We start from the raw sequence: 27,981 nt of genomic DNA on the forward strand, positions 1-27,981 counted from the left end.
CTGACTGTCGCTTGAAACAAGCCTCAACTTGGAGACTGCTGCGGCATTAACATTAAATGCACCTACTCTTCAAGAGCCCCAGTGTAGGTAAAACTTTTTCATTTAAGAAGGCGAAGGCAGTAAACATTTACCATAAGATCCTGGTATTTGTGGTTGCCACGTTGCATACTAAGTCAAACTTACTACCTGATGTTATGTCTGTGGGAATTTTTCTAAACATAGTTCCTCTTATTTTATTTCTCAACAAAACAACTTTCCAGCTGTGGTTCACAGAGCAGGCAATTATTGCTTTACAATCTTCTGAAATTGTTGCTCATAATACCACTTCCAAATATTATACTTGTCAATTTCCCACATTTCAGCAAACTCTGCAGCCTGTCCTTATTGGGTTTACTAAGTAATCAAAGTAATGTTTATCTATATCATCCACTAGAACACACAGATATGAGCTTTCTACTTTTGTCATCCTTCAGTACCCCATCTATTATTCTAGCTGTACATGCAACTCAACTAATCAACCACCTGTGTAGAAGTCCCAAATAAAAGTATATTCATAACCTCTGGTATGTCAAAATATGAGGGTATTGCGAAGGGGAGGACCCAGAATCCTTTCCAAACTAATAAGTGCACTCCCTGCACATCCTCTGCCATCCTAATACCTATAAACGACCCATTAACCACGCAAGGGGGCATTCTGAGGCGAGGAAGCGCCAACTGGACCACTTTCAGCACTCACTATAGAATTAAGTATTGTGGCCCATGCTCTTGCAAATTCCAATTTACCCTCGTCTCTTTTGGCCTCCTCTAGAACAAGGTGCCTTCGCATCCGGCCCATCAAAAAATTATCTTTCGCAGCCTTCAAGCCTAGTTCCCACCGCTGACTTCCATTTCAGCATCACTTGTCTCAGCGCGAACACTAGCTTGCTTGTATATGTGGGGGTATATGTCTAGCTGGGGGTATATGTCTAGCTGTTGCCTCTTTAATAAAGATTAAAAATCCTGACCAATATTGGGACATGTGCAAACCACATGATTAAGGTCTGCCCCCACCTCTCCACATTTAGGGCGTTTAGGTTGTGCGCTGAGGAACGTCTGTGGGACTTGATCGAAATATCTGTTTAATCATTGTTTTCTTCTTCTGTAGGCAAGCAGGAGTTTAATAAATAGGGTTATATTTTATGGATACTTGCTTGAAACCATTTCTTGAAAGTGATTTAATGCACTGGAGTTCTTTGACCCTATTCATGGTCTGCAGTTTGACCCCATTTGATATCCTTGGAAATGTGAACAAGACCCGTTTTGGTTTCCTCATTGAGTGAGCTTTTGTGCAGCTTCATGGACGTCATTTAGGGGTCGCCAGGGGTTGCAGCTGCAACCCCTGGATTGCTCTTTGCTACCCCTGGCCCGGCAGCTCCATACAAGTTGCACAACACAAGAGATACATCTCCCAGTAAGCTCTGGGCCTCGAAGCTGCTGTCAGAACTGTCCACAGCTGATGCATCCCTAGGAGAGGTGCACACAACGGTTGTACATAAATGAGACTGATATTGAATGGGCCACAACGTTTAACAGTTGTATTATTGGAGCAGCTCTGTATTACTGCCTGTTAACCTACATCTTTTAGACAACATACTTCGAAAACTGTGTCTCCCAGAAATCTTGGGAGTGTTGGGAAGGCCACTTGAATTTCCTCGGAAACCTGTGGGTGAGACCGAATGTGGTTGTATTTCAAAACATTTTCTAGGGCTGCACTGGTCCGCCTTCTGGCCTGGTACTACCCAAGCACTACCTTCCCCTGTGCATGGATGTTAATTTGATGTAGTCTGGAAGCAGTCAAGAAACATGACTCGGGCTTTCCTGGACTCAGAATTCAAGATGGTCGACGGAGGCGTCTTCACGGCAACAGAGATTTGCAGCCCAACGATATGCCTGCTCTGACATCATGGGTTTTCAGGTCATGCCGTGAGAAATATTTTGGGCTAACAACCAGGGGCGGCTCCTCCGTTAGGGCGGAGGAGCGTCGCTCCCCCCTGCCAGCCGCAGAAGCTGCAAAACCTTTACAAAACGAAACCTTTAACAAAACCTTTAACAAACTAAAAAAACATGTTTATTATCATTTCGTTTGTTAAAGAGGTGGGGCCACAGGAGTGACAAGCAGTGAGGGGAATCCACTGTGCACTCCCCTCAGAGCGTATGTATGTTTGGCCCGATGTCTCGGGCCGGCCAAACACACATGCGCAGTAGGCTCTCTCCAGCCTAACACCACAGTTGCCGGGCTGGAGAGAGCCTGCACAGGTTCCCAGTCTGCCTGGGAGTGCCCTAGCTGGGCACTCCCAGCCAATCCTGAGGCTGCTCAGAGCAGTGTCAGGATTGGCCGCAGGGCAGGCTGGGAGCCTGTGCCTGCCTGCAGCGACAGGAGCAAGAGGAGTGGCATGGCGCGGGAGCAGAGCAGGTAAGTTTTGTTTTAAAAAATATATATATATTTTTTTATACATTTTACCCCTTAACCCCATCACCCACCCCTGCGTGCCATACCCACCCGCCCCTTCTGACTCCTAGACATATCTCCTGATAAATGTTAGGTAAGTCGTGTCCTCAGTTACAATACACAAAAAGTAGTGCTAAAAAAGGCTTTTATTTTATACTCCTTTGTTACTTGGAGCTCAAGCCATAATTTTTGTTTTAAATAGTCTCTCCAATATGTCACTAGAGCGTGGAGGGAGAAGCTCAAATAATGACATAAGTTTTTTTTCCGCTTGACCAGCACAATTGCTTTTCGTGAGGACTCTTTAGAACCCTGAAAGCAAAGATGATTCACTTTAATAGCAGTAAAGGGGTGAATGTGTGGCACCGGGTACAAAACCATAAACTTCCCTACACTCTGCCCCTGGCACTGAGCTTCGCGCAGAGCAGTTTATTTCATTTTCTTCAGGTAAAAGTGAAATGTTTAAGAGCAACCTCGTACAGAAGCTGTGTACGCCCTCTCACACAAAATGTCTGCTCCGCGCTGCTTCTGAGGAAAGTGTGGCACGTGCCTCCGCTCGTCCCACAAGTGAGAAGTAGATACCAGCGTCTGGCGTGCTGGTGAGTCATACCTGGCATGATGCAAGGCCTTAGCAGTTGTAACAGCTTGGCATAAATCTAACTTCTGTTACTAGGAGGATACTCCAGCCGTCTCAGTTTCCTAGAAAATTGTTAAGCTTCCTTGTCCCGGGACTTTCCACACCCCCGCTAAACACTGTTCTTAAAAATTCCAATGCAGACAGCTCTGTTTTTAACAGTTTTTTTCGCGAGTTCGTTGAGGTAGCCCTTGCTTTTTTGCTTCAAAGTCACGTGATCTTTATATGCAAGAACTTACTTTGGTTCTGACGCATCTCAGCGCTTGGAATATCAAAGGCTCGGAGCTTTGAAGTTGTCCCTGGATCTGCAGCTATTCTGTGTGCCTTAGATGGAGGACATCAGTGGCTCCCAATTGGGGGCCCTGGAAAACCCAAGTCCTATTAATCATGCGGTTAGACAGTGGTAATCAGCTATACTTTCTATCTGGTTCCGGCTTTACTTAGTCAAGACCAAAAACCCAAGAGTATTTTTTCCAGAGTATGCCTGCTCAGTCTGTCCTTTCTGTAAAGGGTTCTGTGCTGTACTGGTGCCTCCGTTCTTACATTGAGGAAAGGTGTGTTCTCCAAACATTGTTATCACCCCTGAGTTATTGGTTCGGACATAGGACTGTTACTTACCAAAGGAGACACTACCCCCCTCCCTGATACAGTTTGGGTGCGGTCACTATTCTGGATGCTGTGGTTCCTCGTGAGCCGGGTCCATAAAGTGAGCTTTTCCCAGGCTGGGTTGCCAACCCCTGGGCCACTGGCCCTCATAGACTAAGGTGGAGCCTGAGTACCATAACACATCATTGCGTGTATATCATATACAGGGTGCACTGTCCCTGTGTGCGTCATGGTGCACTTTTCAAAAGGTGCACCTGGTGGGAATCAGACTTTAATATGCAGGGCCTTTACCATGCACCTGCCTCTACCACACATGGTTGTACCACGCAGATGTCTTAACCACCAGATACCTTTATCATGACTGCCTTTACCACGCCCTTGTGCATATGAGCCCTTTCATGATAGTGTCGGTGCCACATGTGCTGTAGCGCCACTAGTATAACGGAAGAGCCATACAAGCATCTGTGGTCCTTTCTGTCACACCATAGTGCGCCGGGAGTGCACAAAGCAGGCTCAAAGACCTGTTGCACCCTCAGAGCCCTTTACATAATGTATCCCCAGGCAGTTATTTTTTTCGTGGGGTATTTGCCTCATATTAGTCAGACATTTATATTTCTTATTTATTATTTCCAATCTCCAGCACTGATGCTGAGGACACTGAAAGACTAGTAGATTGGTATAGCATCAAGATTCTCCAGTAATTCCACCCATTTACAGCACACCCATATCTTTGCGGTTGCCTGGCAGGCACTTTGGATTCATTCTCGCCCTCTCTCTCTGTCTCTCCATCTCCCTCTCTCTCTCTCTCTCTCCTGCCCTGGGATGCACTGTCCAGGCTTGAGCCTGCCATGTTAGGACAGTGTGAAGCCTCTTACGTGGCCTAGTCATACGTCAACCCCCTTTCTTAATATAACCTTCTCTCACGCACCCCATGCAGACATCAATTGCCATTACCTTGATCTCTCGGCCCATTACAATCACACGGCCTGCTCACTGACAACTAGGCATACTCTGGCAGTCCCAACTTCTCCATCACATTGCTATTTAGACAGTGCCACTGTGGGGCCCAACAGGTTTCTAACACAGGGCAGTCTCATCTTCCCAGTCTGGATCCACTCTGAAGAATTGTTGATAGTGAGTGTTCACTTGTACCGTCCCCCTCAGAAGTCTTGTAAGTATTGCATTCTACTACCCAGACTCACTCAGGAGAAAACCTATAATATGGGTATTTTTAGATGGCACCTACACTGCAAGAACTAAACCAGTTCACACACCTTTGTTTGGAAGGAAAATTCACGTGGGGTTTTGTATTTACTTATACGAACAATCAGCATGCATGGTGGATTTATCTCGTGCCACCTGTATTTTAATAAAATAGAAGTGCATGTAACTGTTCACTGGCAGGAGTAAGTACATATCCTTGCTGCAGAGGGGGTGAATATACCCCACTATGTAATATGAATGTTGGGAGAGGAGGTTTATTCACAGGGAAAAATATTTTGAAAAAAATGTTTGAAAAATATTTGCACATCGTTTTTGCATGTGGAATTTTTCACCATGTGGAAATTCTTCTTGTGTAAACTTTTCCTGTTGGCTTACTCTATGAAGATGACCACTTGAGAATCTTCTCTTATTCTCCAAACTTAGAAGGAATTCTGCTCATTGCAGCACCTGTACTTTCATCGGGCATTATTCCATCACTTCACCATCCGGGTACTTGACTTCCCTCTCTCAATCTCTGAGAAGTAAAAGGTCGCATCCTGGGCAGTTTGTGTGCACGCCTGGGATTGGCAGAGTAAACATTGTCACCTGCCTAGTACTGCCCAATTGAGGACGAGCATTCTGTGAAAAGTGCAAAGCAAGCAGGATGTTGGCTCACCTTCCACATTGAAAGAATGTTCTAATGAAGGCCTGTTGTTATTTAACATTCATACATCGCACAGATGGACATTAGTCTTCCATGTGTGCTCACTCGTGATGTTCTATGAGTAACCTGCACGTGTAAGAAAACAGAACAGACCTTCTGCAGCATCTTTACCTGACGTCATCACGTTAAGCTGGCGTACAGTCACTATAATGACATCTTAATGCTATTTCTGAAGCATAGCATACAGTTTAAATCTAGCATCTATATTGGTCCCAGTCCAGCACTTCATTTTTTTCTTGCCTGATACCTTTAGGGGCCAATTTATCCTTTTGGATTTGTAATGCACTATTGATGGACGACATCTTGTTTTGTACCTATCATTTTAACTATCCATCCAGACACACACTCCCTCAGTTTCCCTACCCCTTTCTCCATTCCCAGCTTCCCCACTTGAAAGGATTGTGTGATCCATGTCCAGTCACTTTAGTTTACTATACACTATTTTCTTTAATCAGCTATTTAGAGAGTACATTGAAGTAATTAAGTTTAGATTCTGCGCGGTAGAAAAAAAAAAACCTAAACTGTATATGGTTAATTTGTAATAATCTTGGTTCATATTTACTAACAGTATAGACCATAAAAATAGAGAACATTACACACTGACTGTTTAGGGTATATTGTGGCAAATCATTCGCAGCATGAGGGTATCCTGGGATTGTTCCATGTTTAAAAAATATTACTTTAGGTAAATGACACTAAAATCAGAAATTATTGTATGTACTAAATTGAAACAACGAGAAATGTTGAAGTATAAATATGTGTTTAATTTTAGAGAGTGTTTTATTATATTTTTCATTACATGTGTTGCTTTATTCACATCTTCTGATGGCTCGGCTCGCACTTTGACTCAAGAACCAAGCCAGACCCCGTCTCAGCTCTAACCAAGGCTCTGTTCAGCAAACCTCTCCTACCCCCCACGAAATAGTGTGTCTCCCACGCCCTTGATTCATTGATTGCAATAATCCAATGTCAGTGTTCACACAGCGGTCCTATAAACTAAATTACAACCAAACACAAATGCTGACGCTTGACTTGGGATCCAGGAGAAGTATCTTAGCTGGGTGGACGTGTTGTGCCAGCAACTGTATTTTTTTTTTTTTTTAAATTAATTTCTTAGATAAGAGGGTCACTTTTCTAATGTGTTAACTTGTATTGTAATTTATTGTGAATTTATGTAGCGCAGTGCTTAATTTGTAAAAAAATAAAAAAAATAAAAAAAATTGCAGGGCTCACGGTTTTTCTCAGAAGCCCACCCACCCCTGGTGCTGCCGGATGTCAGAGGTTTCCAGTTACCAAGGCTGGCTAGTTCTGATCTCACCTCATTACTCTTCCATCCGCCTCCCTACGCCCCCTAACCCTTTCACTCTTCCAGGTTGTTTTTCATCCATTCGTACTCCCTCTGCACTGATATCCGCCTCTTTTCATCCTTTATTCTCCCTTCTCTGCCGCCTTCTCTCTGGCTTAGTCTGATGACAATAAAATATAAGTTCGCGCCTCAAAAGAGTGTCGGTGAACCCCATCTACAATCACCGTCTCAAATTGAGCACGGATATAGCGCTTACTAGCCCTGATGAGGCGGCGAAGCACTTTATGCTGGGCAGCAGCTGCTCCGGGCCCCTCGGTCAGCGGGTGCGTGCTTTGTGTTTTCATTGTCAGGATTCGTTGTAAGTGGCAGCGTCACCGTCTACACCGAGGGCTGGTTTCCAGATCCCGCCAATTTTTATAATGTGGTGAAATAGTGTATTTTGAGCAATTCTGTTTTGCTTCCTAGTTGCCAACTACTGGTTTTACGAACTACTGTAAAATCCATCCACTGACTCAGTTTGCCATTTAGTGAATCAGTTTGTCACCTACTGCTGCAATGCGGTTACGTGCACCGAGTCACCGCTTTGATCCGTTGTAGCGCCGCATGGGCTTCTTCGGTCTTGAAACCGGTCGGGTTTGTTCCACCTCCGGCCGCTCGGTTCTCGTGACGTGCACACGAGTGTTTTTTGCGCAGTTGCACATTCCCAAGTCATGACTAGCGCACGAGTGTGCTCCTGGCTCACCGCCCCTCCAATGATAAAGTAAAACATTCTCAAGCACGGTGACCCGGAAGACGTGTCTGCTGACTAACGTTCATGACTGGCTTCTTCCAGTAAAAGGAGCACAGGCGTCAAATTGTTATCGGTTTGCTACCTCTTTACAGAAAAAAAAAAAAAAAAACGGAAACGGAAACTCATAGAAAGCGTGTGGGGGTGAGAAGCTTTCTATTTGGAATATTCCCAGTCGGCCGGATGTGCTTGATACTGCTTTCCTTATTTTGAACCCAGACCATAAACTAAACACCCAGAGTAGACAATGAATAGCCGCAAACACTGCAAAAAGGCAGGGGAGTAGCTTCCATTGGTGCAACAGGTGCAGTGGCACTGGGATCCAGAGGGACACACTCAACTCTGATTATTGTTGTGCTTTACAATTAAAACAACAGCGAGGGGTTGTTTCCTTCCTTGCTGATGGGCTACCCCACTGCATGAAGGCTTTGACAGGAAGCCATGTAGCCAGTGCTTTCCAGCCTTTTGACTTCTGTGGACCCCCACTTTATCAACCATGGAACGCAGGGACTCCCACTGAGTCATTATTGGAATCCGAGGATCCCCCACTGAGCCTTTACCGGAAACCGGGCACCCAGGCCTAAACATTGTTGATGATTTGAACCACAAATCAAAACATTCAGAAAAAAAGTATTCATTAAGCACATAAACAAATGATAACACATTTTATTTAATTTGCAAAAAATACAATACAAATAAACATTTTAATTTTAATAGGAAGGTCGGAGCTTTTCTAAATTCAATTGAAGCTACACATCGTCCATACTCTATTCTGTTTGATGCACCTGCAATGCTCCCACGAATCAATCTGAGGATACTAATTTACTTTTTAGCCTCTAATTTCAAATTCCTTGGCATTTACAGTATGTTTTAAAAATTTCAATTGTTTATTTAGCCATTTTATTTATATACACTTCATCTGTTAATATTAATTTTCTAAGCAGTCACGGACCCCTGAGGAGGCATCGCAGACCCCGAGGGGTCCCTGGACCACAGGTTGGGAATCACTCACATAGGTTAATCACAAATAAATTCAATGCTCCTCTTGAAACGTACATGCTGCTCTCCCCCCTTGCTGAGCACCCCGTGATAATTTGACAGGTCAGTTTGGAGGGTCACAAGATGAACGTCCATGAAAACCCCTTTGTAGTACCCCTGGTTCTATGAATGAGACAGCCCACACTTAATCAAACCAGGGGTAGATTCAATGTCCAGCTCCATTAATCCATTTTAGAGACCCTTCATTGGGTTAATCCTCAATCAAAGACAGCATTTTCACTCAAGAACCTAAAGTGCCAAGAAGACAAGTAATGGACGAATACTGTGCTATAAAAATATATACCATCGCATAGTAAGGCAGTGACAATGCTGTTGTGTGAACATACATCCATAAATGTGCCTACAAGCCTATCAATCAATGAATCAATTCTGCATACAGCGAAAGAGCTTGGCTTTGTTTATGTCACTGCTATCTGTGTGTGTCCCTTGACGAGCCTCCATTTCTGAACAGTGGTGTGAAATACTGCCGAGTCTCTTCCCACTTTAATAATTCACTTTGATTCACATTCTTTCCTATTTCCGAAACAGACCATCAGCCCCTGACTGGCCAACTCAACCCACCAAAAGTTATTTTGGCTCCATTCTGGGATAGGTGATAATATCCCATATGGATGCTCTGAATCTTTGTTTCATAGACTGTCCCAGAGCAATTACAATGAGCAGTATGTGTGGGGTAAGAATAGCCGTGTAATTACCAATACCACGGGGTTTACATTTTCTCCGGGTAAGTATTGGCATCTTATCAGGAGATTTTCTGGTCTGAATGGGGAGTGACATGGCAATAACATGATTCTCCCGTTCCAAGCTATGAAACTCCCGAATTGCGTGTTTTCCTGCACAAAATTTACAGTGTCTCAAGGTATATGCAACGAAACGTATTATATATGTGTACTGTTGTTGCATACATTGCAGTTCTGATACAGATGCAAGCTCTGGTTTGGACCCAGGATTACGGGCCTATCATGAAGAGTGCCTCTATGTGCTTCCTTTGCATGTAGACAGCTTGCCTTGCACATGTATAGCTTTTCGACTGATGGAGAATTGCTTTTCCAGTGCAGCGGCACATAAATTGCCAGGGTGTTTGCACAAATTCTTTAAAATATAGGTACACATTTGGTGTTTTTCGGTTGCATTTGGCACTCATTCTACGTGCATTAGCAAAGTAAAAGTTAACCTTGGGCCTTGTCTTGACAGCTGCCACGCTTCCTTTGGCACATGAATTACTGCAGAATCGCGAGGCAGTTGGGCCTGTCTTGCCTTCTCGTTAGGCAGTAATTTAAGGCAAGGAAAGTGCCCTGCAGCCTGCACATGAGAGACGAAACTGTGCCCATGTCGGTTGAACAGCTATTTTACGATAATAGCTTTTTATAGTCTTCTTCGGTGGAATTCCAGCTCTGAGCCAGAGCGACTGCAGTAAAAATATATCCATTAAAAGTGACGCATATGCGGCCTGCAACTAGCACCGTGGTTAACGCCACGCCTAAGTCCAAGCGCTCTCTCGCTCTACTCCAGTTCCCTTGCAACCCCAGATGCACAGCCACAGGCGACTCGGTGCACTTGCTGTGAACTAGAAATGGAAATCTGAAAGAATAGGTTCTCACTGTACCCTAGCGCCTGTTTGCTACTCAGAAATGCCAGCGCTCCCCTATTAAAAGTATTGCACCCTTGCTTTGTGTAATTGCAAGGTTCTCTCCTTTTCAGATTATAGAAGTGCATGGACTCAGTACTTGAGAGTACTCTGCCCGCTGAAAGCACTGATTATGGTGCTTCATATTCAAGCTGCAGACAGGTGAGTTTTCTCAAACACAGAAAAGGTGAAAAGAGGAGTGCATGCAATGGGAGGACTGCTTGCAGTTTGTCTATTTGTATGGCAGTTGCTCAGGGTAGCATCCCAACCCATTGTTCTTTTGCTCACCATCTCACCTTGGATTCGACCAGCCATATGCAGATCCATCTTGGTCCTGCTCCATTAGGATGCGTCGAGCCCAAACTGCCAAGCCAGGTCCTTTGTGAACCAGTCCACAAGCAGCACAGCACCTGTTGCAGTCTAATGGGGCGAGTGTCTTCTGCCAAGCTTGCTGAAGCACACCAAGTGGTGGAGCCTCAAGGCTGTGTGTTGACACACGATGGCTGTACTCCAGGCACAAGATGTCTGTTACCATTTATGACGTGGCAGACCCAGGCATGCCATGGCTGCACCTCCCTGTGTTTTAAGTTGTGGTAGTAATTGGCAATGGCACGACCTGGCATTTCATGGCAGTATTGCAGAATGCAAGGTGGTACCTGGGCACTCAAGGCAATAACTGGACACACAAAATCTGCTCATGTGCATGAAATTTATGCACATGGGTATGCATTGCCTGCTCCTTTCAAATCAGACTGCACCCGAGCATACATTCACCAACAATTGTTTTTATTAATGCGTTAAACTGTGAGCCACCATCGTGGATATATCATTTTGAGAGTATTATTAATGAATATATTGTTCGTCAAACTGCATGTCTTTCTTCTCTTGATTTCCCATACCTCCCAATAGTATTTTTTCTATAACAATTTCCTGTTGTTTAGCTGATCCATTGAATGGGTAATTAGACTAAATTCCCAGCCCATTAAAACTAACTCAATAACTGTTCACAAAGATCAGTTGTAGAAATTCTACTACTCCGAAAAAATAGATGTGATGTTGGTTGTAAAAGTAGTTCACCTGTTCAGCAAACAAAACACACACTCGTAGCCTCTGCAGTAACCCTGTTCCCCAAGTAACTCACTCGTACTCTGGACGCTACCCCTTTCACTCAAACGCATATACTACTCATAGCCTGTGCACAATTGCCCAAAAATATCAATAACATTTCCAGCTCATAACAAGTTCACCTGCACACTTCGCAGACAATATTTCAAAATAGTGCAAACAACAAATCATAATGTCCAGAACTCAAAATCGTTTCACATTAAAAACCAAGAAGTGCTAACTTTGTCAGTCGCTGTTTAACTTGGTGCAGAAGATGTCTGCTTATAGCAGGTTACGTAATTATGCCCACTACACTATTGCAGTAGATCAAAGATGGGGTATCCATGTTTGGTGTGGAGGAACTCCAAGTGACGCTATGAAACTCCGAGCAAATGGAAGCGTTGATAAGTTTTCTGAATTGTTATTTTTCCTGGAATTAAAGGTGTGGTTTTTTTAGCTGTCCCATAATGTGCATTGTAGTATTTTGCAACAGCCTCTATTATCCCCTTGTTTACTTCCTCGTTACATCCAGTAGCAGCTTCTAAATGTTCCCAATCTGAGGCCACCAGCGACGAGGCAGACACTGGGCAGGAGGTTGGCACCTATTAAAAGTGCTGGCCAGGAAGGTACGAAACGCCTAGCCACGAAACGGCTGTGGTGCTTTGATTCTGATCCACTTCCATTTATGGATGGAGGCTGGTCAGGTGTTAGAAGAGCGGGACAGAATGCACCTCTACTGCATGATTCTCTACACACTTGTGAGTAGCATGTCGCTTTCCTGTTTAGGAGCCATGATGTATAGCTGAGTGGCAGTGGCTTAGGTCTGTGATCTTGTTCCGTTAAAAAATAATAATTATTAGAGGAAGGGTTATATGGCAGGCTAACCTCTTATTTTTAACCAATAAAGTCTGGATAAGCTTGATCAACCTCTGCTATTGGCGCATATGCATCTGTCCAATGGCGTGTTAGAATTGGATCCAACACAGTTGTACCGGAGGAATTGGAGGCTGATAGGAAGAAGGGAAGGAAGGATAAATATCGGCATGAGTGAGATCACTCCTCATTTTATTGTTCCTCTTCTACATAAACGGCAGGTCCTTCTATTAAAGCAAAGTATGTTAGAAGAGAGGAAATGGAACAATGTTGCAGTATAATCTCAGATTCCCAGCAGTAGAAATGTTAGACAATTAAACTTTGTCTGTGTCCACAATTTGAAGATAGCACTGATCTTGCTCATCCTCTGTATTATTAGATTAGCTCTCTAATGTTGCAAGAGTGGAAGCATTGGATCATTTTACAGACCTGAGGTTCTCGAAGATGTACATGATGGAGAATGCAGACTCCGTTCCTCCACATAATGTCAAGATCAGTACCTTGCTGGCTACTCTGGTGGGAAAACATCAGTTATTCCATTGGACTTTACACTTACAGTTGCTGTGGACAAATAGACAGATCAGCTTAAAAAATACTTTCGCTGTACTTCATCTTCTGTTTACAGGAATCTATGACACCTATACCACCTGAACTTTGATTTGCTGGCTAGAGCAGTGCTCAGACATACTAATCAATATGGAGCTCCAAGCAAGGTTTCTAGTGGACATAGCTTGTGATGGGCTCAGGACATCACCTATGGCTGCTGATGGCAGATTTGTCTCAAGGACCGAAAGGCGGAAAACTCAGAAAAGGCATCTTCATTGAAAATTCCATTTACTGGGGAGAAGCCTTTTGGGGACAAGCTATATTCCTTGGTAACAAAGGCCTTCGAGGATCACAAGGATGCCTTTCCATACGAAAGTAACTCTAATTATTTGTTGTCTGCTTGGGACGCTACTGGACATGCAAAAAAGAATGAACCATTTTCAGGCAGGTAGAGATTAAAAGGAGTCTGTATCAGACAAACAGCCTTCTAACCAGAAGGGGCAGCGCTCCTGACAAATCAAGGAATATCAAAAACAGCACCTGGGCAAGATTTCATCTAGGGACTTGTTTACTCCATTTTCTAAAGTTTTTAAGAAGCTGGTCTCAATAGACCTAGATATTCTCCTTCATATTGCTCTGGAAGTCTGTCAAGAACTGGACTTGTGCCTCAATCCTTGGCATCCAAGAGCAGAGATTACCTTGAGACCTGTTCAACCAAAGGCTATCACAATGGATGCAACAGATGCAAGTCATGGATGACTGGCAGTGATGGACTCAGAAAAGATTCAGGGCAGTTGGCCTCCAGAAGTGATGAATTGCTCCTTGAACTGGAAGGAAACGTATGCTGACAGACAAATGTTGTTGGGGTTCTAGCCTAGTGGTCAGCACTCACATGCCTAGGGAGAAAGAGCTAATCTTCCAATGGGCAGAGGAGCATTTTTTGTCTCTTTCGGCAGTGTACATCAATGGAAAAGAAAATGTGGTGGCGGACAAGCTCAGCAGAGTTTTTCTTTCAGCTTGGGATCTTCCTCTCAATCCCTTTTGGTTCAGGAGAATATGCGGCAGGTGAAATTTCCAAGGGTAGATCTGTTTGCAACCAGGGAGACCTCATTATGCCAAATGTTTATTACCAGACATAGAGAGGTAGGAGGTTGGGCAGCAGCTACCCTATCTTGCCAGTGGCTTCAAGCTTTGCCTTTTCCCATTTAACCTGATCCCAAGAGTCTAAAGGAAGATCAAGAAGGCTCAAATGTTAATGGTCCTGGCCCTACTGTTTTGGTTCATCTTCTTCACCCGATTGGAGGGGGCTGGAGTGGGTCCAGTTTCTCATTATCAGCTTCTAAACTCTTCCTTATGTCAGTCGTGCATGAGCAAACTTGGATCGGTGGTTTGGAAGTTGAGAGGCTATGTCTTTGGAGAAAGAGTCTTTCCGGGAGTCTAGCCATTGCTACGCTTCAGTCATAGTCTCGATGGTTGGCAGTCTTTTTAGAAGATGGTGAATTTCCAGAAACTTAGATCCAAGTTCTTGTGACGGGGTAAATGTTCTCTCTTCTCTTCCAGATGGTTTTCATCCAGGTTTAGCTTCTTCCACTTTAAAGATTTAGTGGGCTGCTATTAAGGATTTTGAGAACTTTGGAGTGGGGTAGGGTCCCCCGGAAAAAAGATTTAAAGATTTTTAAGGAGTTGCTCTTTATAGTAATCCAGTGAGAAACGTGGTTCCAGTTTGGGATCTTCAGTTAGTCTTCGATTGTTTGCAGAAGCATCATTTGGAGCTTCTGAATTCTATTCCTTTACAGTTTTGGCATGTAAAGTGTTCTTTTTGGTTGCCTTAATCTCCACACCTTTACTTGGGTGAGTTGGGGGTCCCTTTCCTATAGACTGCCATACCTGAGGGTTGCTTTCAAGATCGGTTAGTTCTCACACCTGGGCCTCTTTTTGTTTTCTTCTGATGAGAATCAGGAAGTGATTCTGTCTATTGGTTCCTAATCCTCTATCAGCAGATCAGAGTAGAGTCTGTGAATTATGTCACTATGAGAAACGATTTAAAAGCTTCTGTTCAATCTCTGAGCAAATGGGTAATATCTATAATTGCTGTGGCCTACGAAGAGAAAGGATTACCTTGTTCTGGGAGAGTATCAGTGAAGTCAACAAGTGGAATGTCATCTTCCAAAGCAGAGCTTCAAGGAGCGTCCATTTTGGAGAGTAGAAGGGCAGCAATTTGAGCCGTGCCTTCAACATTTGTAGGGCATTATTGGATCCAATTTGTGAATATGGGTCATGGTGGCTTTGGAGCAAAGGTGCTGTTGGCAGTGCTCTAGTATTGTGAAATGATCACTTGAACACATTTAGCTGGATCTGCATTTGCTAAGTGTCTGTATTTTTATGTGGTCTGTTGGGCGTTGTGTGGGCCTGCATTACCCTCACTGCTTTGATATGCCTTGATGTGTAGTGACGGCAGTGCAGAGGTAATGTTTTGATTACTTACTGCTAAGTGCATTACACATTTATAATTGTTTATTACAGTCATTAACTACTGCCCACCCTTCTGACTTAGTAGGGTAGTCAGAGGGGGCAACAGTGACATGAAGTGGAGTGTAAATTCGCTGGATGAATGTTGAAGCAGCCAGAATTGCTCCATAAAGGCATCTTGATCTAGCATAACAAATGCATCATTTGGAAACTAATTTGTTTTAGCCTAGTGGCACAGCTAGTATGTTGCTAAGATCTGGGAATATGTTTGTGGCTCCTCGAAGAGGCCACCCACTGTAGAAAAAGTAGGCTTGTTTGCCCATCACTCCATCTCTAAAAATCACCCACAGAAGACATTCTAAAAAGTTTTAAATCAGCTGAGTCTTTGAGATGTGTTGTGACATCATTCACCAGTTAACTCCTTCAAGGGTTTCGGGTGATATATTAGTAGTGACTCGTTGGTAGGCGGTTCTTTGACATTCAGCTGCCTTGTCAGGTTCTTTGCAGAACAGCGAAAAAAGTGATAGAGGCCACTAGATACTGTTCCAAGCATATGTTATCTGACAGTTTGGAGTTCTGAAAATTATTCCGCTCCTAGCTAGCATTTCCATCAAACTGAAGATACATATTTATTGCAGTGGTTGATCTTCAAGAAGATGCGCATACATTTGTTAAAACATTCTTTCATACAATAGGCTTGGAGCCTGCATGCCAAGACTTATAAGAAGCTTACTCCAGTGTGCCATGTCTATGGGTATTCATTGGCACACAAACCAAATAATTCTACAAGTAAAGCTCATCAGTTTCCTCAATAGAATAGCAAATCATCAGTGATGTTAGAAATAAGTCTTTAATTGAAAAAAAGTTGTTGCAAGCACTTTAACGTCTTATCATAAACTTAAACTACAGCAAAGTAAGGCTCTGGTTACGAGTTTCACAGTACTGGTAGGGTGGTAAATCTGCACCCATAAAAAATAGTACAGTGTGGTAATACCCACCAGCTTTGTGCAATTGCAAGTTTATCTCCTTGGATTGGGAAATACCCACCCAGACTCTGTTTCACTGGGGAGAATGCTGCATTATATTTCCTTTTCTGTGGGGATTATTGCTCACATTTACTACCTGCTGTGATCAGATGGTAATTTGAGTTGGGGGTGGGGTGCTGCTGCTTTGGGATTGGAGAGAAGGGAGAGGGAGGGAGAGCAGGGTCTGGCAAGGGGGGGTTGAGGTTTAACATGGCTGAGGGTCAGGCGGAGGCAGGATTGTGGATTGGGGCAATACAGCCCGTTCACAAAGTGATTGTAACAGCAGGATTATTCTGCAGCAAAAATGGACCAGTGTTCCCACGCTCGGTAAATCCGGGTGTGGGAACATTGGACAATTTCTGATCAGGGTGACGATATTGCCTTGTGGGCTACTGATTCATACTCCGGCCCTAAGTGTACTGAGATTCAATGGGCAAAGTATATTAGATGTGTCCTCCGGCCCCCCCCCCAAAAAAAAGACCAAAAGGACACAAATCGGTATTCGAAAAAGGCATGAAAAAGTACCTAAATTCTATAGTAGGAACCAGCTCAAAACACAAAAACTCTGGAAAAACTAGCAATAAAAATGAACTCCTCCACCTCCTTACCTCACTCCTTTCGCCTTTTATATTCTCTCAAATAAACCTAGTGTGATTCATCGTTGAATTACAATTATTTTGCTGCGCTGAATAAATGTTTGCTAGTGTCCCTGCCTTGTTTCCAGTAATACCAGCAGAATTTGGGAGTGTCAGCAATATTCAGTCTTGTGTGTATGCATAACTAGGGTTTGGCACCTCTCTGGAAAATATAACCTAATTTACTGCTTTCCGGTAACACACCTGGAATGACGAATATCAGAGCAGGGTTGTTTACAGGTATTTCACAGTATGTTTTGGGCTAGGCAGGAACCTTTGAACAGTAATAAAGAAGGCTGTTTGCACAGTGAAGTGTGTTCACCTTCAGTTTCCATGAAAGCCAAAGGCTTCAGTGAAAGAACAGACGCCGACGAGTGTGCAACAGGCTGGGGTCTCAATCGGCTAGTGGGTGTTAAATGATCCTGTCTGATTCAAGTAAACACACCAAATGCCTCCACTGTACGCATTCTTGTGGCCGATCGGGGAGAGGATGAGGCATTATGGTCAGAGCTGCCGACTATGGAACTGGAGAACCAGGCTTGAGTCTCGGTGTGTTCTCCACTTCCTGTGATTCTGGGCAAATAACGCAATTCTCCCAGTGCTACAAAAAATGAATGTGTCCTTGTGTAATGTAACATGCTCATGTAAAGTGCTCCAATACCTTGGGGTTGAGTTTGTGCTACATGAGAATTTTTTTTTTATTTTCTATTTTAAAAACAAGCATTGGCAAAGGCAATACATTTTTAGCAATCCGAGAGCTATAGTCGTTGCCAATGTTACCATCTTTAAGGGCTGTCAATGCGAATGGCACATCAGCGCAGCCATGCGCACTTGGTGCAAGCTGATTTCTGCCCTCCTTGCAGCGTCACCACTTGTGCGTGTAATGTGCCCTTCTCCCAACCTCCCTGACCTCACTTTTATCAAATATAGTTGAGTTCACAAAAAAAAATGTCCTCTACTAAGTGATTATACTTCATGTACAAGAAAGACTGAGAGAAAGATAGACAGGTGTGGGAAGCAATACAGAGGTACTTGGAAGATGCGCCGAAAGAAACTACGAGATACAAAAAAATAAAGCAACACTGAGCAAGGCTGTAACAATTGTCAAGTCAGTGCTTTGTATCGGCACTTCATTAACGCGCAGGCCAGTTTTAAATTAGGGATTAGTCCATTTTTTTTTCATTTGTCTTGCCATACACTAATCGAAAGTGCAGATCACTATGTCTAGTTTTTTATGTCTTATGTGTGATTGCACGTGTGTAGTGTACCCTTTCAAGATTACATCTGCGTAAAAGTGATTCCAGCAGTGATTATAAACAGCATTGGCAATGTTGCTCCGTTAGCCTCTTATGTAGTGAAATGACTATACTAACAATCCCAGCACTCTCCCTTACACACCTAAACAGATCCCACATTCCAGAACTGTCATAAATCAGCCATAACTGCAACTCCCAGGAAGCATTAGATTGTTAAACAAAAATGCAAGACACGATCACTGCGTCCTTATCTGAAATAACATGATAACATTTCATAGAGTCCGATCTGTACTTAACTTTTAAGAACAACAGTTTCCTGATGCGTACTTCCAGTGACAAATTCTGATGGAAATTGGCACATGACCCACACTTGGAAATCACGCTACCTTGACCACAACTTAGAAGAGACCACATGACAGATCAGACCAGCGCCGTGGTGCACAGAGGATGCTTGTGCAAATAAAACACCTGAGCAAGGTATGCTTTCTCAGTCCCTGGTGAGAGGAAAGAAGCTGATTCAAATCCAAGGCTACAGCTTCTTACAGCTCAAATTGCGCACAAGATATCACTCCCACAGTGCTGTTTTAGTGTGTAGGAAGACTAGAAAATATCAACTGCAAACTTCAAGGTCTAACATTTCGGCCATTATGAAATGGAAATATGTATTTTGGTTGACTTGTGTGGAGAACAAAGGCAATATAGGCACTATATGTACACTGACACCTGTCATTTAAAAACAGATTAATGAGGAAGATATTATGCATCTATAATTACCACACGTGTTATTCTGTAAAAATGAATGTTGTATACCCATTATGCAAAATAGAGGATTTTCATTTGAACCCTTTTGAGCGCCATTAATTAAGCTAACATTCTACTTATTTTGGACAATAAACTATTTGAAAACAAATATTTTACCTTTCCCTAAACTCTTCACCGGCATGGTCATTTGTGAGTCTCGCTGCCTGGGAGAATATAGCACAGCGTTTCCAAATCCCGAAACATAGGAGATACACAGCGTGAGCTTCCTGATTCAGGTAGTCTGTATACACTTTTGTACCTGAGCGTCCCGCCGGCCGAGCAACACTGCAAAGCAAGCACATACTCAGTTTTCGCTTCAGTAGAGGGAAGGACCTCTGTGTTATTTTTCTCTAGTGACTACAGGCGGCATTAACAGTGTGTAAATAGCAGTTAGGGGGTGCTCACATCTTAAATAAAGGCTGCGTCAGTTAGAACATTGGGCTGCTTTGCCAATTCGCTTATGTCAAACCACTTGAGGCAGAAGAAAGCAAACATAGGAATAAGCTATAGGAACATGGCTGATGGCCGTTCTAAATCGTGACCCGTGATTGGGCCTCAGGTTAGTACAAGTGATTGGCTGAATGCCTAGCTTGATTTATATATTGGGAGTCCTGAGCTAGTATGGGTTTTGATGGTGAAACTCAGCAGTTTTACAATTGATATGGTGCATTTTATACCATCGCTTCTTTATTACATTGCTGCTGAATTGTAACCACAATAACATTAAATAATTAAATAATCCATCATAAGTTAGTAAGTACCTGAAATTGAGACACATATAAAGAAGCAGGGACTGATAGCTTGTAGAGTGGAGGATGCTCATCACAGAGTGCGGGAGTGCGAGCTGGTAAAAACACAAGCACTATTGGGGAGTGCTAAAAAACTAAGCAAAAAGTAGGTCCTAAAACAGTCTTAAAATGGGAGCAGTGGAGAAATACTAGTGCTTGGTTTCTGCTCTCGAGGACGGAGAAACACAAAAAGAGGCATGACTCATGCATTCCATGGACAAAGGATGAGAAAGAGTAGGGGGGTGACGATGGAACCAGCAAATGGGAAGCTTATGGGCGGACTGCAGCCCACAAAGTAGATACAGCATGTCTCTCTGAGCCAGTGCATGAGCCGAGACCTAAAAATACATGAATCTGTAGTGTGACTGAAGAGGAGCTATAATTTGAATTAATTGAATGGATACATGAAAGAATTATTGGCTGGTATGGTTATAATTTAAAAAGCGTGACATCAGTGAGGTATTGATGTAATCACGTAAAAGAAAGAATAGACCAATAACATTCAAACTTTAAGATAAAGGGTCCTACATCTACATGGTTTCACCAGTAAAAAGACCTATTAAGCAACTATAATTTTATTTTTATATTTTATCAAAAATAGAAGGTAGAGTTGTGAAAGTGATCGATTGAAACTCCAAAGCAGTATCCAGTGCTGTAAAGCAGATGCCTTAAAAACAATTACCACGAGCTGTGAGTGGGACTCAAGGGAGTATCATAGTTGGCTTAGGAAGGGACTGCGAGTCTAACATTTTGTATAATTTGCCTTTGTGTGCCCAACTAAAAAGAGCAGGAGAGGAGTAGGTTAAGGGCACTAGGAGAATCAAGGTTGGGGCCAGTGGGTACCCCTGGCTCTTATTTCAGGGTACCAGGACTTTTTTTGCCACTGCTGCATTGTCTGTCAGGGCCTGAGCAGTCATAGACAGCAGATTAGTCCATCTTTTACTTCAAAGAGTATACACATATACATGAAGCTGGCCAGCCAGTACAGTGACCCTTCACCATTTCAGTGTATTGCCAGCTCTTCTTTTTTCATGAACCACAATAAAAGTTGGACTATTGATCATTTCCCCTATACAGTAAAAGAGCTGATTTGTTTTGTTGTCCAGCTGATTTGCCAATCGAGTATGTGTGCTGAAGTCTAGGCATGTCCCTGGTACTTCCAAGGTTCAGAAACTGTTCTGTGACCTGGAGGGAGGCACCCAACATGGTCTCTTTGCTTACAACGAGCTACTGTCCATGCCCTGGGCTTTTGTCATGAAGCAGTGGTAGTAGCATTCTAGTATTTTGTGAATTAAACATACTGAGCACTCTTGTAAAGCACTCATGCAGGGGTCCTTTTAGCTTGAATAGCCAGACCTTTGTATTCACATCCTGTCTATCTGTTGAATGTGTTTCTTTATGGAGTTGATGATGGCAAGACTCCACGTTGTAGTGAGAGTATGGTTGCCAAGGCCAATGGGATTTATTTTGGAAAGCCCCTAGTTTGACATGGCACAAGATTAGGGACGAGATACAGCTTTCCCATATGGTGGAAGTGCATTTCCTTTACTCTTGGAGCTGAAGGAAGATCCAGACCCTGAAGTAAGGTAAGACATTAGATAAGATAATCCTTAGAAATTAAATGAGACCCTTTTAGCAGGGGAATGCTGGTTAGCCTTTCCTTAGCACTGCCATTTGTTGATTGGTGAGGAAGAGGAGGAAGTCGACACATTCAAAGGGGAAGAGGTTTATAGGCAGGGCCCATCATTTTTGTCTTTCACTCATTGCTATTCCAGGTGGACTGATGACCACCAGATGGGGAGTCTTCACTCTTCATTGTGCCCATGTTTCGGTAAACCTTGCCTTAGAAGCAGCATTATCACTACCTGCTGGGAGAGCCATCATTTTGCACAAAGATGGTGTTTGCACTGCAGCCGGAAAACTACATTTCAAAGGAAACAGAGGTTCTGATTTCCATCTTGGTGGACGGGGTTAATCTGTCACAGATGTGAAAGATATCCCGTCCGCTGCATTATGATTCCATTATATCCTATGGGTATTGTAATACGGCAGATGGAATAACCATCACGCTTGTGACAGAGTAACCCATCCGCTAAGATCTAAATCATGCCCATTGTCTTCCATCTGGTCCTCACATTTAGTTATCAGTCTCATAAACCAAAAAGTGAACTCCCACATAAACTGATTATCACCCTACTTTTACTGCACTACTGTTGGCACTATAGTAGGCTGGGAGCTACCGCCACAGTACTAAACCATGGCAGGTGGGAGCATTTTTGCAATATTGAATGCTGGAGGAAGTGGGGTAGGGGTTATGTCTAACCAAACACTACAAAAGTGCTAGGGAATATGTGCCTTTCTTGGTGGGTCGGGGGAGGTGGAGTTAATAATCCTCCTGAGTCACTAAAAGTACAGCCCTGGCCAGGATGACAAAATCGGTCAATACATGTCTGAGTGAAATGCGAGATAGTTCTATCACCAAGAGATCTTCATGCTGTTGATGCACTAGAGGAAGTGGAAAAAAGGCCAAATTTAGAAGATCTGGGCGAGAGGCCTTGGAAGCAGAAGGTTATGTGAGATCATGCACTGAAAGCAGAGAAGGCCTGAGCATTGGAGGCTGTCTAGGAATTAACTGTACGTTCTCACATTTTCCTTTCTATGATGTTGTCGAATAAGATGCATATTAGGCTTATCTGAGGACTACATGTTGGCACACTTGTAATGTGGAAAGAAGACAATCTGAATGATAGTGCACTGTGCTGTCCAGCACAAGGTGCATGGCCTGCTTTCAGTTAAAGATGTGTACTGTTCTGAAATGTCACTAAAGATACAGAATAAGATTTATGTATAAAATTGACTGTGAAGTGTTGCTACTGGAAGCCATGCTAGATAAGATATTCCATGTCTGCCCAGGACTTCTCTCTGTACGTTTTGTATGGGAGCATGTGTACGAAGAATCACCAACATGGAAGTTTATTTTGTACTCAGTTGACATAAAGTTAGTTCTTCAGGTATTGCCCTAGTTAAATGCACTCTCATAACACATATGACTCCATGTCAACCGGGCACACGTTTTCAAGTTCTGGAATTTAATTTTACACTTAATTGTTTTCAGGTGGGATAGTCCAATTGCTTCAACTGAGTCTACTAACAGAAAATCCAAAATTTCCAACAAGATGTCCTTTTTGGCATGAATTTGCTTGGTAATCTCTTACAGTGAGGCATGCTAAATGTGTTCATTTTTCTCCATAGCTTGAAGTTGAAAACCCAGCCCTTCCTGCGAATGCCAGCCAGTCCTGTCTTAGTCCAGCTGCCAGCTCGAAGCCTACAAATTCAGCCAGTATAACCGTGGATCCTTCCCCCCTGGAAAAAAACAAGGGATTTTTTGTTGATGAGTCTGAACCTCTCCTACGCTGCGATTCTACTTCCAGCGGGTCCTCTGCTCTCAGCAGAACAGGATCTTTTATTACCAAAGGTAAGATGATTGGGATATTTTTGGTAAACATGTTCGCTATTTTAAAGCTACAGGGCCTAACTCCATCTGCTGCCAAAATAATAAATTCTCCAAGGGGTGTTCGATATGTAATAGGAAGCGCTACTTTTTCTAGGTTTCTTTAACATGCACCCCTCCATTCCAAAGATAATTTCTGGGGTTAAGCATTTCCTTCATTAGACACCACAGCATCCTTATTCCTTCTAAAACTTTTTAATGTCAACATATTGCCTAAATCAGATCTCCTCTTGCATTTTACTACTCTGCAAACCCCTCGAGTAATCTGTATCTGTACCTGCTCACTGAAAAAATGCTGCACAATTTGATCGTTCTAAAGTCTCTGAAATATTTCTTTTTCAGGGTTTTAAAATCTTGGAAAAATAGTTTGGTTGTTTTTTTCTGGATGTACTACTTCCAAGCTATAGCTGGCACTCCTGCCATATAGCGTAGGAAGATGCAGTGAGAGGGCACTGTAGTGCATAAAACACTTTACTACTTAAAACACCTGACAGCAGGATTATTTTCTGAAACACAGGGTGAGTTTTAGTGAGATGAGTAGGACCTTGTAGACCAGATTGGCTGATATAAATTTGGTCTTTGCTGCAAGGGCGGTGTATAGCGTTGATCGACATGTATATTTCATTTTGTGTTAGATATGATCCTACCATCACTCGGATATGCCAGGTCAGTGTTTTCCTAGTGCACCAGGTGATCTCATCATTATGAAGTATTTGTAGATCTTTGATACAGATTTCACAGTGATCTTCCTGTACAGGGAAGTGCAAAACTAGAGCTGATTTTTAGGTTGAAGTCTACCAGACAGCACAGCAGTCTGGTTTGCTTAAGACGTCTTGGGGACATTCTGAAGGTTTCCCCGGGATTGCACTTAGCCCATTCCTTACCATTGACTTTGTGTATTGTAACTCACAGTTGCTTGCTTTCCATTTTCTGGCTCATATTTGTTTTAGGCTGTCCAACTTGAGTTAGTCCCTCCCATGCAAGATAGCCTGTTTACTATATTCTTCCACAAGTGCTTGCTTCCTGTGAACAAACCTATACATTTTGTTCTCATCTTGTCACATTTGCTGTGCATTCAGAGACAAAAGTCAGATGTCGGGCTCTGTCATTCAGCGGAGACTGGGGTTTACTTTTCTTTCTCTGACTTCAAAGTGAGAGGATTTATTTGATAATCTGGGGCTGTGAAAGGAGAGACTTTTTTCTTTCACACAACAAAATTTAAATGTCTGCCACTCCACGCTGTGCACGATGCTCCATTCTACGACACTCTACACTTCTTCACTCTACACCACTCCACTCTACACCACTGTACTCTGATACTGCACTCTACTCCACACCACTCTGCACCGCTTTATTCTACAACACTCAACTCTGGCACTCTGCTGTATGACACTCTGCTCTATGACCCTATACGACATTCCAGTCTACGGAAGTCAATTTCATGGCAATCCTACTGAACAGCAGCTACACTTGTGTAGAACATGTCTAAAATACATTGGAAAAGACAATAACTTTTTCATAGGCAAGACCTATTGGCTTCGCCAGTGCTTGTTAGTTCTAGTTTTGACTTTTTATTTGAAATGGATACACTGCAGTATTGCTATTATTTGAGGCTTAGCAGTATATGGTTAGTAGAACATTGTTGATCTGATTGAGAAAGGAGATGAATTTGTTAAAGATCAGGCCTAAGATCCTCACTTCCTTTGACGGGGCAATGGTGGCCCAGGATCAGTGCATCAGTGAAGAGTTTTTTGGACCCTGGGTCAGTAGTTCTCTTTTTGAGCCATTGAATTTCAAGAAGCTGTTGGCTATCCGTTCTTTGACTTGTCGAGAGACTTATTGAAGGGTTTAACATTGTTAGAGAGTTAGAGGTAAACCAGAATTCGAAACGCGAGCACCTTCTCATGCATGCAATTTATCTCTGCCTAATTGATTTTGCTTCTTTGAAGCAAATCATTTAAAGTTTTCTATTATTACTTCAAAGCTTCAACCTCTGAAGCTTCTCAGATTTTATTTTTGTCTTTATAACAACCCTTCATTGAAATACACTAATCCACTTTGAAAAGAATGCAAAGGATGTAAACATACACAGGAGAACATGCAGCAGTGCAAGCAGAGGAAAAGTAATGGTCAAAGAGGCTTAACAGTTTGCACTGATAGTGCTGGGGTTGGGTCTCTCAGGTCCATCCATAATAGGGAATAGCAGGAACAGCAAAGTATTTTAACCCATATAGAACATGTTGAGGGTTATGGTTTAATCGTGGGTTGGTTCATTTAGGTATTGATGGAATAGTTGTATTTTCAATCGTTTCCTACATGGTCTACAGGTGAGAGTTCCTGAAGGGAACTGCTGTGCCTGTGAAGGTTTTCTTTTGTGGTTAATGAATTTTTAAATCTAAGTTTTTGGTTCATGAAATAGTGAGGTTGTTTGGCCTCCTGAGATGTTTAGGAGTTAATCCAGCCATAATGGGCGTTTGAGATGGTTTGTTTGTAAGTCTGACTTCAGATTTTCAATGTGATCCTCACATAGATTGGACTCAGTTGTCAGTCTTTGCGGAAGGGTGTGGTGTGCTTGAATTTGTGTGTAGTAGACAAGATATGAATACTCAAGTGGTCCCAGGGGGGGCGCCAGACTGTTGCTAAAAGAAGCATTATACAGATAACAGGCCTTTGTTTTAAGCAAAAGCATGTTATTGCATTTTATAAAAGGTAACAGTACTTAACTGCAATGTTTAAATAGGTCTAGACATATTCAGACATTGCCATCTTTATAAACTAATTGTGAACAATTCTGAAGGGGGGGCCCAATGATTTTTATTTTTCAACTGGGGGGGCGTGGCATTAAAAAGTTTGGAGAACACTGGTCTAAGCTGTGCCTCACAGATAATGGAAAAACACTACACTACTGTGTTATCCCACATGCGCAACATGTAACAATTTGGTAGTACCACTCCTGGTAAATACCACATCACTGGATCGGTATTTACCGAGTGCGGTATTCTGTTCACCCAAAAAGGACCAGCTCTAACGAGGCCCTAAGTCTATAGAAGCTGCGAGCAGGGTGACGGGGAATGCAAGTAGCAGGGAAAGAGGACATTGGTTTCTCGCAGTAAACACATTTATCCTACAACCCGCACTCGCTGTGCAGCACATGTTTATTGTGTTTGTTTCAACAGAAAAGAAAGACACGGTGCTGCGCCAGGTGCGCCTGGATCCCTGCGACTTGCAGCCGATATTTGACGACATGCTCCACATCCTGAACCCCGAAGAGCTGCATGTGATAGAAGCGATCCCCCAAGCCGAGGACAAGCTGGACAGGCTCTTCGAGATCGCAGGGGTGAAGAGCCAGGAGGCGAGCCAGACCCTCCTGGACTCCGTGTACTGCCACCTCCCGGACCTGCTGTAATCGCCGTCTCTGCACACACCCATCATTGCTAGTCTGGCACGTCTTAAGGATGAGTGACGCATCATGCAGGAAGGCATTTTTGTGGACACATGGGCCAGTATTGTTTCTTTTATTTTGTTTTATGAACCCCCCCTTTTTATTTATTTTCAAGAAACGTTGGCAAATAAAATCATGCACTTTTCAGAATTGGTACAGCATTCTTTTCCTAAATGGAAGTGAACCTTTAGGAGAATGTTCCTTTTACTCATTCCACTTATTGTAAGCACTTTAAGCAAATCACCTACGCCAAGAAGATTCAGCTCTTTCTAGAGCTTGGACTTCGGAGTGCACCTTAAAGGAATCCTGAATCCAGTCTGATCAGCTTTGATCTAATTTCAAGTATCTACTTAGTGCCATTTATTGATACTTCCTATTTTACGCTCCCATCCCATTTTCATGGCGTTGAGTAGACATTTCAGAACTGGCGTAACTCCCTTCTCTTAGAGTTGGTCATTCCCCATTAGCCGCTGGTACTTTACTAGTATTTTATCGTTCCTAACTGGAAAACATTTACTTATGCTTATTTCCACATTGCAGAAAATGCAGTTCTACTGATTAGGAGGCCTACTGCATTGTCATTACTAAGAATGCCCTCTGAGGGTGTTCCGGCAATGCCACTGAGTATGTCAATGTAGCTGTGGCTTGATTGATTGTGATATTATTGACTGGGGCGCTTTATTCAGCTGCACATGTTTCACTTTCAGTGACATTAAAATGGTAAGCAAAATGTAAACAAATCCACATACCAATGTATTTATAAAGACATTTGGACATTCTGAAATCACTCCCTTTGCTCTCCTTGCTGTCTTTGAAATAGTTTGTCAAAATGGCCACCTGATCAGAAGACTTGCACCTTAAATCTTAATAAACAAATCATGATGTTTCATAAATATTTAAGACATATGTTTTTTTTTAAAGTGTTTTTATTATTACTGTTGTAACGTCTGCCAGTTTTACCAATCGCATCTCTTTCCAGTGACCTTTGTTTTTAGGTTGAGCGTGCACACGCTCTTATGTGTTGTAATCTATCTGTGGGCTTTTAACCACGCCCATCTCTATCACTCGTTCCTGGGCCTGCCTTTCAAAAATCCATTGTT

General features: G+C 42.9%; 1 protein-coding gene across 1 annotated transcript in view; it reads left to right on the top strand.

Annotated features, from left to right (window-relative positions):
- Nucleotides 1-27,776, top strand: part of TNFRSF21 (TNF receptor superfamily member 21) — a 186,164-nt gene extending 158,388 nt beyond the window's left edge. Inside the window, exons 5-6 of the mRNA XM_069236056.1 lie at nt 23,181-23,403; nt 26,616-27,776. Of these exons, the coding sequence (XP_069092157.1) occupies nt 23,181-23,403; nt 26,616-26,845 (453 nt within the window). The 3' untranslated portion in view covers nt 26,846-27,776. The remainder of the gene's footprint in view (nt 1-23,180; nt 23,404-26,615) is intronic.
- Nucleotides 27,777-27,981: the final 205 nt, after the last annotated feature.

This window comes from Pleurodeles waltl, chromosome 5 (assembly GCF_031143425.1).
Source record: "Pleurodeles waltl isolate 20211129_DDA chromosome 5, aPleWal1.hap1.20221129, whole genome shotgun sequence".
Lineage (NCBI taxonomy): Eukaryota > Metazoa > Chordata > Amphibia > Caudata > Salamandridae > Pleurodeles > Pleurodeles waltl.